The sequence below is a fragment of the Gadus morhua genome, chromosome 9, assembly GCF_902167405.1.
Source record: "Gadus morhua chromosome 9, gadMor3.0, whole genome shotgun sequence".
NCBI lineage: Eukaryota > Metazoa > Chordata > Actinopteri > Gadiformes > Gadidae > Gadus > Gadus morhua.
Window position 1 is genome coordinate 9926825 of NC_044056.1, and position 12753 is coordinate 9939577.

At 47.9% G+C, this 12753-nt stretch overlaps 2 protein-coding genes across 2 annotated transcripts in view; both read left to right on the forward strand.

The window, feature by feature from the left end:
- The window catches only part of LOC115550764 (keratin-associated protein 5-1-like), a gene marked incomplete at its 3' end in the record, with an annotated part of 100539 nt that overhangs the window by 77603 nt on the left and 10183 nt on the right, over positions 1-12753 (forward strand). The window contains exon 4 of the mRNA XM_030366052.1: positions 10980-11091. Coding sequence (XP_030221912.1) covers positions 10980-11091 — 112 coding nt within the window. The remainder of the gene's footprint in view (positions 1-10979; positions 11092-12753) is intronic.
- LOC115551420 (leucine-rich repeat-containing protein 4C) overlaps positions 8614-12753 on the forward strand; it is a 52955-nt gene continuing 48815 nt past the window's right edge. The window contains exon 1 of the mRNA XM_030367139.1: positions 8614-10498. The gene's annotated coding sequence lies outside the window, so the exon portion shown is untranslated. The remainder of the gene's footprint in view (positions 10499-12753) is intronic.

The following is a 12753-nucleotide window of genomic DNA, read 5'->3' on the forward strand; positions in this document are numbered from 1 at the left end:
GATTCTGTTTTAATGTAAAACGGGCAAAAGGCACATTGGATGAAGACAGCTGAGCACTGGGATGATATGAGCAGTGAGAATAACAGTTGTTACACGGCTAAATCATTTGACTTTGTATTCTTTCAGATAATTTTAGAAGCATTTCTTTGTTTTGGTTTACTGTTTAAACTTTCATATTTCTCTAATCATGGAGCCTATTTCGTTTTTGTTAAGCTATACAAAATAACATATTTGTGAGGTTTATTAGCTTATTCTCAACAAAGAAAAGAGAAACATCAACGTCTGTTTTCCATTTCATAATTGCTTTCAATCAACTGCTGAACATTTGATTGACATGTGCAGTATATAATAGTCGGCTTCACGCTATGACCACTCATTCGTCCAGTTAAGTCAGAATCAACATTTCCATGAGTAATTAACTCTCTAAACAAACCCATCACAAACATAATTGCCATTTGTCACTGTGCCAATTGTGTTACCGGATTGACATCGTTGTGGATGTGAGATGACTGAGGATGCCGATCTGGCCCCGCCCCTTCAGCTGTCACTGCTCGCCAGCAGCAAGGAGCTGCGCTGCCGAGCTGCAGGCTACGCTCAACCTGCGACAGAGCGGGAACGCACAAAGGTACATGGACGCCAATGGAGCCAGGGGTATGAAACGCCTTTTGACATGACAAGGAGGATCCCGCTTGTGTGTGCGAGTCTCGTCAGAGCTGTGTGTGTTAGTGTTAGCCAATTATACAGTGGTCAAGGGGTTTCTCTGTATCACAACACAATAGTAAACTCAGGTGACGAATAATTAAACGACATTCTGTGGAAAAACTACTCTGAATAACACGGTAGAACATTTACTCATTAACTCCCTAATTTAGATTTTTGGTAATTATTTCAAAAGATAAACATTTCCTGTACCAACCTTGAACCAAATTGTCGTTCAATCACTCCCATCATAAGACCTTTCCTGGCCCAAAACACAATCACAAAGGAAACTGATCACCACAACATGTGAATCACTGGTTTAATCACCAAGCCATGTTGTTTCCCTTCCCCGGCTGGGGGGAGGCAGAGAGGCCATGCACACACAGTGGGGCCCAGCTGTCCGTCGTGGGTGAAGGCTGGGGAACGGCCGACACCCTTAATGGGCTCCGAGGAACTGGAACTGCAAAACCCACTGTGCTCCCTCGCAGCCCACACGCGTTTCCTACACGTCAAAACTTGAATGATTCGATTTATAACGCTTTTCTGATGGGTTGTGTATTGTCTTTTCAGGATAAGGGAGATATAGGATGTATGCCTCATTGGATTGGCACTATGGTGAGAGATCCACAGGGTCAGAAGTGTTTAGGACGGCGTTAGCCTGATGACAGGGAGAAGGTGAAGGCGCTGGCGTAGCGACTACATAACTACATTTAGGGGGTTTTGCTGACGCTTTAATCCAAAGCGATTTACAACCACTCATTCACATACCGACGGTGGAGTCAACCAAACAGGGCAACAGCCAGCTCGTCAGGAGCAGTCAGGGTGAGGCATCTTGCTCAGGGACACCTCCACGTTCGGAGGAGCCGGGGATGGAACTAGTGTCGTGGATAAGACCCACTGTCTAATACTACAAATTACGAGAGGTCGAGAAGGACTAAGGCTTTATTGTCACCGCAGATAGTATCAAAATCCCTTGAGTTGGTTTGTAAAGAACTCGCGAACAGTCTCAGAGCACTACGTTATATCATAATTGTGTGACCTCCCATAAGATTTCCTTGGCCAATCACAATGCTCTAAACTACAGGCCTTCGGACGTTCACGCCCACGATATCCAAATTACATTTCATACAGTAATACTAGCATTACGTACAAAAGGTTTACATATTCAACATTAGTTACATGAAGTTACATATTATACATTAGTTAAAGTGAGGTCTTTAATTAAATTACTTTGCAATAGTAAACAATGCCACTTTATTTGTCTGTGGCATGCAGTCATAATCCTAAAGCTGGTAGTGTCTGATTTTAACCGGGGTATGGATTAGTTAACCTAATTCCAACTTGGAACCTACAGAATATAAATTCTGAAATCACAGACACGATACCATAGGAGGGCATTTCCTCTTACCGTGACGTGAGCCAGTCGTCTTTGAGGGGGCACGTATGCATAAATGAGGGGGCACATCTTTTGTAACACGTCAATGAGTCATGTAAATGTCGCTCAGAAGTACTTGTTGACCAAGGAAAGCCAGGTAATATCAAGTGTTTAACATTTGGCTCCATTGTAAATATATCAACCTTATATTCTTGTATAATTCACACTTTAAGTTAACCTTACTTATACTTGTATCTAAGTGAACTGAGAGATAGACTGATATCATTGGCTACAGAAGAATGTCTGTCTGATCCTCTGAGCTGTTGAATAACAATGGAACAAGGTCTGGAGCCTGTACCTCCCCCCCCCCCCCCCACCAATATATTCCAACATTTGGCAAATATTCTTTTAAGCCTTCAGTATTTTCTACCACACTAGCAACCTTCCGGATACCAGTCAACCTGCTCTACCTCCTGAGCTACTGCCACCCAAACTAGCTCAAGGAGGTGGGGTGAAGACGTCATGGTGCCTTCTAAATACGGTCGCTATGGTTGTCCTTCACAGGGATACTATCCAACTGTGTGGTAGAGAGGCACATGTAAAGTGCACTGTGTAGTCACAGTTTCATGAAAGCTGGTATGTTGAACTCGGATACTCTCTCCAAGTTTTTCTTTAACTCGATGTTGAGTGGCTCTCCACAGTATCCGTTTATCTGTTTTTCTTATAATAAAAAAGGCAGCAATATAAGACCTTCACTTGGTCGGAGTTAAGCTGCTATCGTTATTCTGCTTGAAGTGCATTTTATAGCAGTTCTGGTTGAAACTTTCATTTTTTTTACGAGACTGGAAACCCCTTCTACATGTTGGCCAAATATGAGACTCATGGAGGATTATGGCAAAGGGCAAGGCTTAAATTGCTGGCAGAAAGTTTGTAGGAAATCCTATAACTGGTGTCTTGAGGCATTTGTACAATATACTCCAAGTAGGGCCTGCCTAAGCCCTCCTATAGCCAGCGGCGCTTTGCCTCGTGCACGCGTCTGCTGCGTCATTGAATATTACCGCCGCTAAATTAAGTGGCGCGTCTTGCATCACCCTTGTATCTTCTTGTGAGGCCGCAGCCTCCTTCCCTCTCCTCCTCCCATCTCCTCCTCCCCTCTCCTTCTCCCCTCTCCACCACCCCTCCCCTCCTCTCTTCCCCTCCTCCCCTCCCCTCCCCCCCTCCCCTCTCCTCCCCCCTCTCCTCCCCCCTCTCCTCCCCCCCTCTCCTCCTCCCCTCCCCTCCTCCCCTCTCCAGCTTGCCTCTCCTCCTCCCCTCTCCAGCTTGCCTCTCCTCCTCCCCTCTCCTCCTCCTCCTCCATCCACCCCAGTGTTGATGTTCGAAACAACGGCGGTCTGGGGTCGGCTGGGAGGCTCAGAGGTCACTTCTCAACGCTTTGAAAAGGGGTTTATTTTGTGTGTGACTAAAGTGTGACAGAATTTCCGTCGCTCTCCTCAAATCAATATCCATAAAGTATGTTGAATAATTCAACATATCTACATCATCTCTCTCCCTCCACTCTCTCTTCCTCTCCATCCCTCTGTGTGTGTGAGAGAAAGAGTGAGAGACAGAGAGTCAGTGTAAGAGAAAGAGGAAGAGAGAGAGAGAGATAGAGAGAGAGTAGGAGTGAGTCTAAGAGAAAGAGGGAGAGAGAGGGGGAGAGAGAGTAGGAGAGAGAGAGGGAGGGATAGAGAGAGGGAGAGAGAGAGAGAGAGAGAGAGAGAGAGAGAGAGAGAGAGAGAAAGAGAGACTAGGAGAGAGTGGGATAGAGGGAGAGAGAGTGTGAGAGAGAGAAGGAGAGAGAGAGTGTGAGAGAGAGAGGGAGTGAGCGAGAGAGAGGGTCTGTCACATCCAGATGCCAGTGTCCCTGCCTCCATGTCACCTGTGAATCAGTACGCTATTGTCCGTAGCGCTGCCTGTTGGACGTGGCCAGAGAAACAGAACCTGAGTGAGAGAGCAGCAGGCTGGAGGGGGTGGATCTGTGTCTATGATACAGGATTAGAGGTTCCAGACGAGGCTGAGAGCTCACCCCAGTCAAGACGCTCTCTGTCGCTAAATCCATCACTCCGTGGTCGGCACCCGTCGAAAGGGAATTTGGAACGTAATTTCCGCAAATTGCATTATTCTGTGTGTCTGAGCGAAGATAAGGCTTAATATCTGTCATTCTGTGATGAAACACTTTCTTGTAATATCACCAGATGTAAGTATTCAATCCTACATGTGCTATGCTCAATGCAATCCCATGTGATATTATAGCACAGCAGACATTCGTTTACATCTAACTAAAGGGCGCATGTTAATACATACAATACAATATATGGAAATACAAGCATTGGCATCACGATTTTTCCCGTGCACCATGTCCTTTGTGCTTTGGTTGAATGGGTGTAGCGCAATGTAAAGCTCATTCTATGCACACCAATTACTAAGGGCAATGGTCGAGAAATTATTTGTATTCATCATGAAGTTCAAAAATATTATTTCAAGAAATATTAAAATGCAACGTATACAACAAAAATTAACGAGAGCCAGAGTGCTTTGCAATATGGTCCTCCGAGGTTAGCATGCCCTTTGTATATTATCTATTTCATTATTCATGTTACCAAATTCCCACCAGCAAACTAATGCCCGTTAATATTCACATGTCAATAAACAGTATTGATTAATGGTGTGGACTCTAAGAGTAACAAGGCTCTCATACCAGGATCATCCATCTCCATATTCATCCACATACGGCCAGAGTCTCAGGAAAGTGCTTCTGGGCCTCCGCCAGGATCTTTCAATCAAGGCTGCCATCTTGTCTGCTTTGCCAATTATGTTGTGAAATTTAAGCAATTTAGCCCAGAGAATGTTATTAGCAGAATGCACACTTTCAATGATGAATATTTACCAGCCATACAGGGGCTGACTAGAACAAAAAAAAAAAAAAGGATTTGCCAGCCAAGAATTTGAGGATGCAAGTTGAAGGATGCAGACTTTGATGAAAAGCCTTTTTGGTGGAAAGACAGTTTGGGTTACAGGGCAGGGGAAACAACGTGCAAACAAAATGGTCGCTTGGACATGTTTCTAAATATGTACTTGTAATTTCCTCAACGTGCTAGCCCAAACCCTGCATCAGTATTGTGAAAATACCCAGTGCAATAATAATTATAACCATAAAACGACACAACTCAACCTAGCTCAATGCTTTAGGACCGCATCCGCCGAAGTCAGATTGCGTTTTTTTTAATGAGCTTCATGGGGCGGGACATTCCGGAAGTTTTTTGATGGCTTTGTCGATGGCTATAGGGCGGAGGTTCGCTACAGCAGCGCTAAGCAGTCAATGCTAACACTCGGTTTCTAATCATCCTGCTACGACTTAAAGTTGACAAAAGAGCCATGTAACAGGATGAAACACTGCCAGTTCAACTGTACTGCAGGCGTCTGTCATAACTACGCAAACAAGAAGAAAGCACATACATTTTTGGGGTGCAAAGATATGAAAATGAACGCTTCAGTCTATACTGTGTTATTTAAGTAATTCAACTATAGGCTACCTAATTTGAAAATAGAGGAGCTCATTTCTCTCTTTCAGGGAACTTTAACTAACCTCGCTCTGCAACCACTAATAACACCACCACCGCTCCTTATCTTAATTTCTTTAGACCCAGCAGAAAGCGGGTCTGAAACACTAGACTGGGGGGCCGCTGATAAGGCCCCGGTCGAGCCTCTAGTGTAGGGTCTCCGGTCTCCGGTCCACCCCGTGTGAGGCCGTTACTCACAGATTGCCGATAATCGAGGAAATCGTCTCCTGAGTGGGTTTGGCCGACGGAGCAGATAGTCAACGTGCCTGGCTAAGGAGAGCTGTTCCTGGCCCTGCCTCTTCAGCACATCGCTCCCCAGGGAGCCTGGCTTGCTCTTTCGGGAAACCAGGACACACGTTGTGTACAATGCGAGCTCTGGATACCTTTAACCTTGTTCCCCGTGCAAAGTCATCTGCATGCAGCCCGTCCACGACCGTGCATGTGTGACTGAGAATAAACTGAGAATAGCAGCACATGCACGCACAGGGATGTGCGTGTGTGTGTGTCTTTGAATATATGTTTGTATATGCAGAGTGTGTTTGTGTCTTTGTGTGTGTAGGTAGTGTTGGCGTGTGTACGGGTGTATTTATATAGTGTGTGTGTGTGAGTGTCTGTGTGTGTGAATGTATATATCTATAGAGTTTCAATATGTGTGTGTACATGTGTATTTGTATAGTGTGTATGTGTGTTTGTAAATCTTTGTATAGAGTGTTTGTCTGTGTGTGTGTGTGTGTGTGTGCGTGTGTGAGAGTACAAGCATGTGTTAGGAAAACATTGGTGTGTGTTTGCGTGGGCCCTAAACAAGCATTTGTGTGTGTGTGTGTGTGTGTGTGTGTGTGTGTGTGTGTGTGTGTGTGTGTGTGTGTGTGTGTGTGTGTGTGTGTGTGTGTGTGTGTGTGTTTGTGTGTGTGTGCCCCCAAGAAAGCATGTGTGTGTGTGGGAACTGACCTCCTTCTATACACCATACATAAACCTTAAAGATGAATATGAGTGAAAGTAAAACACAATGCAGTGTATCGTTGGCCTTTTCCTTTCTTCCTGTACGCCAGTACGCTATAGCCAGACGAAGCCAATCGTAGATTGCATGTTGGTCTGGGGAAGCTGCTATGGTTTTCTTCAGCACAAGAGGAGTGATCAACGGGCCCAGTTCAACTGTCGGTACACGATTGGCTGCTTGCCGTCGCTTCCCTGTCGTCATTGTGTTAAACCAGCCAATAGCGCGCCAAGGGGAAAAGCCAGCTTGGCTCTCAATTGGCTCCCGCAAAAATCGGAAGCAGAATGAAATGTATTGCTCTTCTCCAGACCCTTGTGCAGGGCGAACTCAATTTGCTGGAAGAATGGACGGGGCTACCCAGGCTAGTACGCCAGTACTCGACGTTACGCGCTACGTCGATGCAGCGAGTACCTCGAGTCACAGCTGTTTTCCTCCTCGGATATTCGGCTGCGATAACAGCCATCGACGTGGAGATAGTCCCCGCGGAGAAAATTAGATCCTACACAACAATAAGCGTGTGTATCAACAAGAGAGATTAAATGAATCCAAACCACAGAGTGAGGGCGTTAACAACCCAAGGTGGATTTCAGGCATGCATGAGGCGTGACCGGAACTCTACAACATGGATCCCGGGATCCTGTGGATGCCGGCGGCTGATGGTGCAGGAAGGAGAACTGGGAGACGTACGTGGACTGGGGTGGAGAATGGACCGGTTTCTTTATGCTGCCGCTTCTCCTGAAAGCAAAAAGGCCAGGGCGCGTTTCCACTGAAGGCTGAACACACACACACGCACATGCACGCACACGCACACACACAAAACGAATGCACTCATACACACACACTCACACAAACACACACACGCAGACAGTCAGGCGGGTCAGCAGATATGATGGCAGGTGAGTGAGCAGGACTCAGAGCAGTGAAGGGAATGAGATCCGGTGTTGACAGCTGAACGGACAGCTGGCTGATCCAGAATCCTAATGTTCCCCCCCGTTAACCAACTCCTGGTCCGGTCTAGAGACGGTTCCCCCCGGGACCCTGTGGTGGTCCACTGGAGACCCCCCCCCTATACTAGGGCCGACATGATGATATGATGATTTTGATGATAATCCATAGATGGACGTCCTACTCTTAAGCCTACACATCACTGGAGTGTTGAACGGCCGGCGGTCAGTGAAACAGGAGTCCTAACTGCTCCCAACGAGCTGGCTGGCGCCTTGCATGGTTGGCTCCATCGTCGGTGTGTGAATGTGTGCATGAATGGGTGAATGTTAGGCAAAATAGTAAAGCACATAGCGGCCACTGGCTTGAAAAGCGCTGTATAAATGCAGTCCATTTACCACTACAATGGGAATAAAGTTATCTAACGAATAACAAATACAAAATATCTGACAGGTAAAGGTAAAACTGCCTAAAACACAAGTTCACTATCCTCCTTCTAAGTGTGTTAACTGCACCTCCATGGGTCTGAAAATGTGTGATTCCTGGCCCGGGTCACAGAAATGCTCCATTAAGCCCTGTCAACACGCAAATTTAGCAAGATTTGCATCCTGTTGTTGCAACTCAAAGAGTTGCGGCCACCGTGGACGTTTTTGTATGGAGAGATTATGGATTGAGGTCGGACTGGCAACCTCCTAGCACGCTGTAGCATTCGGCAAATCGAATGAGACAATATCAGTAAACACCTTTGTGGATACGCTTAAAGGTAAGAGCGTATACCGACGTTATGGTGGATCTATGCGTGCTCCACACGACATTCGACCGCAGGGTAGGCAACACGTTGTGGAGACTCCAGGTGAAGAGCATCAGTAGGTGGCACTAGTGTCCCATTTGCGAGATATTTGTGAAAATCTCTCTCTCTCTCTCTCTCTCTCTCTCTCTCTCTCTCTCTCTCTCTCTCTCTCTCTCTCTCTCTCTCTCTCTCTCTCTCTCTCGCACACAAACGCGCTACGCGGCTCTGGACAACGCTTCACATGAGCTCTCGATAGTTTATTTTCCTCTTCGCTCACCCACTGAACGAGGGAGATGGAAAAATAAAAGATGGAGAAAAAGAACCCACTTTTGTTTGACTATTTTCATACGGCGTGGTGCGTAGCGGCGGTGAGGTGGAGTTTTGCAGTGGAAATCGCAGCTGTGGCAGAAAACGCCTGTCAATTACACTGCTTGATGTCTCTGAATCCACGGGGCTGAGGTGAGACGTCCCCCGTGCTGCACAGCTCCAAGACGCGTCTCTGACGCACTCTCAGTGACCTACGGAATACACCGAACCCTAATTGTCCGGAGAGCTGTTGATCCTTGGGGAGGTCTACGAACACCACCACACAACATCACACCGGGGATTTGCCCGTACGTCCACTTATCAATTCCATCCCCGTCTCCGACAGGGCCGCTGGACCCTGCGCTTCACTCGGGCGTCTTGCGCACTGAGGTCCCCGTGCGTCGCAGGAGTCCTCGAATCTCGACGCAGGAGGATACGCGGTTGAACTTCTCATCGCGCATTAGTTTAAAAGCGGTTTCGCTTGGGGAAATAAAGCACGAACCCTCAGCAGGCAGCAGCGGCACTGCGTGAACCATTTCGATGAACTAATCTCCTTTCCTTGCGTCGTGGATGGAGGAGAGCCTCGCCTCGGACGCGTAGGTGTCGGATCGCTGATCATGGTGGTGGTCGGTATCGCTGCAAGAAAACTCCGCGTCGAAACCTTTGCTGAATGAACTCTCATGCAACACAAGGTGTGGGGGGGGAGCCCTTCACGGAAATATCCAAGCAACACTGAGATTGTGATGCGTGCGTCTGGAGAGAGGAGAGAGAAGGACAGCGACCCCTCAGCTGCGTCCGGGTTTTGAAAAGTAAGACTGGAGACCTGATAGATTTGAACCACATTTGACGGGTACAACTCGACGTTGGATTGATTCAAATAAAGAAAGAATCAAACAGCCTCATCATTAGAACTCCACCGGCCTGCTCCAGGGAGGAGACGGGGACGAGTCCGGGACGCGCCAAAGAAAAACCTCAGTAGATTTGTAGATTTGGGAAGCATTTCGGGGACCCGCACTGAACTGTGAGGTGAAAGCCGCTCGGATTCCACGGGGCTCAAAGCCCACCGGAAGAAAGTTCATCCTTCGTGTCGCCGTGAGTGGGCTTCTCAGAACAATCTGCATCTGCGTGGTGGACGTGGCCGACATAACGATCCAGTCCGGAGCCGCCAGGATTTTCTAGACCCTGCTGGGATCCACGACAGAACAACTCAAGTCTTTGAGCATCTCCAAAAGATCACTCGCTGGTATCATCATCTTTTGTATTCTAATACGCAGAGCCACAACCAAATAGTTACACACTCACACACACACACACACACACACACACACACACACACACACACACACACACACACACACACACACACACACACACACACACACACACACACACACACACACACACACACACACACTCAAAACACAGATAGACGGACACGGTTGGCTTTGGCTTCAGCGGTAGCACTTGTGGGTGTCTCCATATTTTTTGCGTCTTGAAAACCTGAACCGACGGATCCATTTGCAGCAGCAGCAGCATCACCAGCATCACCAGCGGTGGCAGCATCCTCAGCATCAGTACTACAGCGGCGGCAGCAGCGGGTGGATTAGACGCCTCGTCTCTTTGGGGATGGAGGAGCCACCGCGTCCACACGGAGACTCGGGCTTCGGCCAGATCGCATGAGAATCGCGGATGTATTTTCAATGCAGTTTTTCTTGGAAGCGAGCAGCGGAAGAAGAAGGATCACTTTGCATCTGATCCAGGCATCCGAGGTTGCTCCACATCTTCGAGAACAAGTAAGTTAGTGTGTGTGTGTCGGCCGAAACGCTGTTTCATTTTCTGTGGTATTTGAACATGTTTTTTTTTTATTTTAATGGTAGAGCGACTAAATGCGAAATAAAGTATTTTTTAGCATTTCCAAGATAAAAGTATAACCTGATCCAAGTGCTTTCCCGATGTGAGAGGAGAGGATATGCGTCGGTGAGTTCATTATAACGTGAACCAACCCAGAGTGGATAACTGGGTTTTCCTATTTTCGGAGATATGTCGATTATGTCTCCATATAAAATAGGAGCCTTTTGAAGAGCTGGACCCGTTCACATGAGGCCATCGAGAACAAACGTTACTGCACACATTCAGGCTCCTAATCTGTATGTCCGTCCGTCTGCCTGACTGACTGTCTGTTCATAAATCTATCTGGCCGATCTTTTCATCTCTCTTTCCTCCTCTCTATCTAGAGATACAGTATGTCTGGCAAACGGCCTGTCTGTCTGTCAGTAGCATATTACCGTGTGTGTGTGTGTGTGTGTGTGTGTGTGTGTGTGTGTGTGTGTGTGTGTGTGTGTGTGTGTGTGTGTGTGTGTGTGTGTGTGTGTGTGTGTGTGTGTGTGTGTGTGTGTGTGTGTGTGCGCGTGCTTGGGTGCGCGTGTGCGTGTTTGTGTGTGTGTGCATGCCTGATTATTTATATGCATGCCTATACAGAGCCCATAGGCCAATTCTTGAAGTGTGTAGTCAAACATAAATCAAACCCATTTTATCATTATGTATTTGATCCGGGGCATATGTACCCCCTGTAAATCGAAGTGCGCTCTGCCGCTTTAATCTAACGGAGGAGAGGATTTCTTCTCCCTTAAAGCACAGCTGAATTGGCCGGAAAGAGCTGTCCCTGGTACGTGGTGCTGAATCAGACTTTCCACTAGACCTCTCCTCGCTAAATACAACACGCAGGGCTGCAGTTCCCGTGTTGGCCACTAGGCTAACCTTGTTACCCCCTTTCTAAACTCTGTATAGACGCGCTTGAAAAACCCTCCAACTACTCATGCTAAGTCCGTGCCTTTCTCTTGGTCATCGATAACCGTGTCAAATAAAAGCAATGTGTTTAGATGATCGCACAACAATTTAATGCCAATGAATGGTATGTATTTGTTTTGCCCCGTAATAACCTACACATAAATAGCATGAGTTCATTGATCCATGGGATTACAAGTTGTGTGTGTGTGTAACAAAAGTAACTCGAAGCAACGGCACCAACATAGACCGGGCCTGCGTAGTAATTACCTCCCTCCATCACCTGTGAGGTCGCCGCTTGATACCAAGGACCTGTCTGGTGCACGGAGACAATGAACGCGGCCCAATGTTTATCCCCCCCCCCAACCTAATTATTTAGCATAACAAACCCACCCTACACACACAAACATACGCACACACACACACACACGCACACACAGAGGGAGTGTTACCCCCACACTGAGCGTGTTATTTGTCGCTGCTGCAGAATGATTCACACAGCAGAGTATACCAATGCCTTGTTGTGACTCACCTCCACTGAACCCCATGCTGAAGCGCTCACAGCTGGCAGGGGGGGGTGGGGGGGGTATATCTTTTAATGAATGGGAGCCGTACGCCCTTGATGAGGGCGCCGTCCGCGGCCGCAATGTCGGCGCCGTGAAGAGGAGAGCTAATTGGAAATGAAGGAGTTAATCTAGTGTGAAGTCTGCCGCCACACTCCTGGGACACAGGGCACAGGGGGGGGGGGGGGGGGGGGGGGGGGGGGGGGGGGGGGGGGGGGGGGGGGGGAGCGAACCCCGAACCTGGGACAGCTGCAGGTTTATAAGGAGGAGGGTCCGGACGATCCAGGCCTGGAACACATGTGGAGGTGGAGGATGAGGTAGAGGGTCCGGACGAAGCAGGTCTGGAAGACAGGTGCAGGTTGAGGAGGAGGTGGCATGGAACTCACGTTGGTGGTGGTGGAGGGGGAGCATGAGGGAGGTGTGGAGGAGGAAGAGGGGCTCCAGGAGGGGTGCTTCCCACACAAATCAAGCCTTTATTTGATGATGTCACGACAACAGACATCTGTTTTATGTCTGTTTCTCCCCCCCCCCCCCCCCCCCCCCAACAACCGCACCCATCTGCTCCCTCCCAGACTTATTGAGGATCCTCCGAGCTAACCGGTCACAAAATGAGGGAAAGAGCGCTTCAGGTGGGTAAAGGCTACTAGGTGGTCGGGATATCGCAGCAAGCGAGCAGATTCATGTGCACTTGCTGTTCGCCG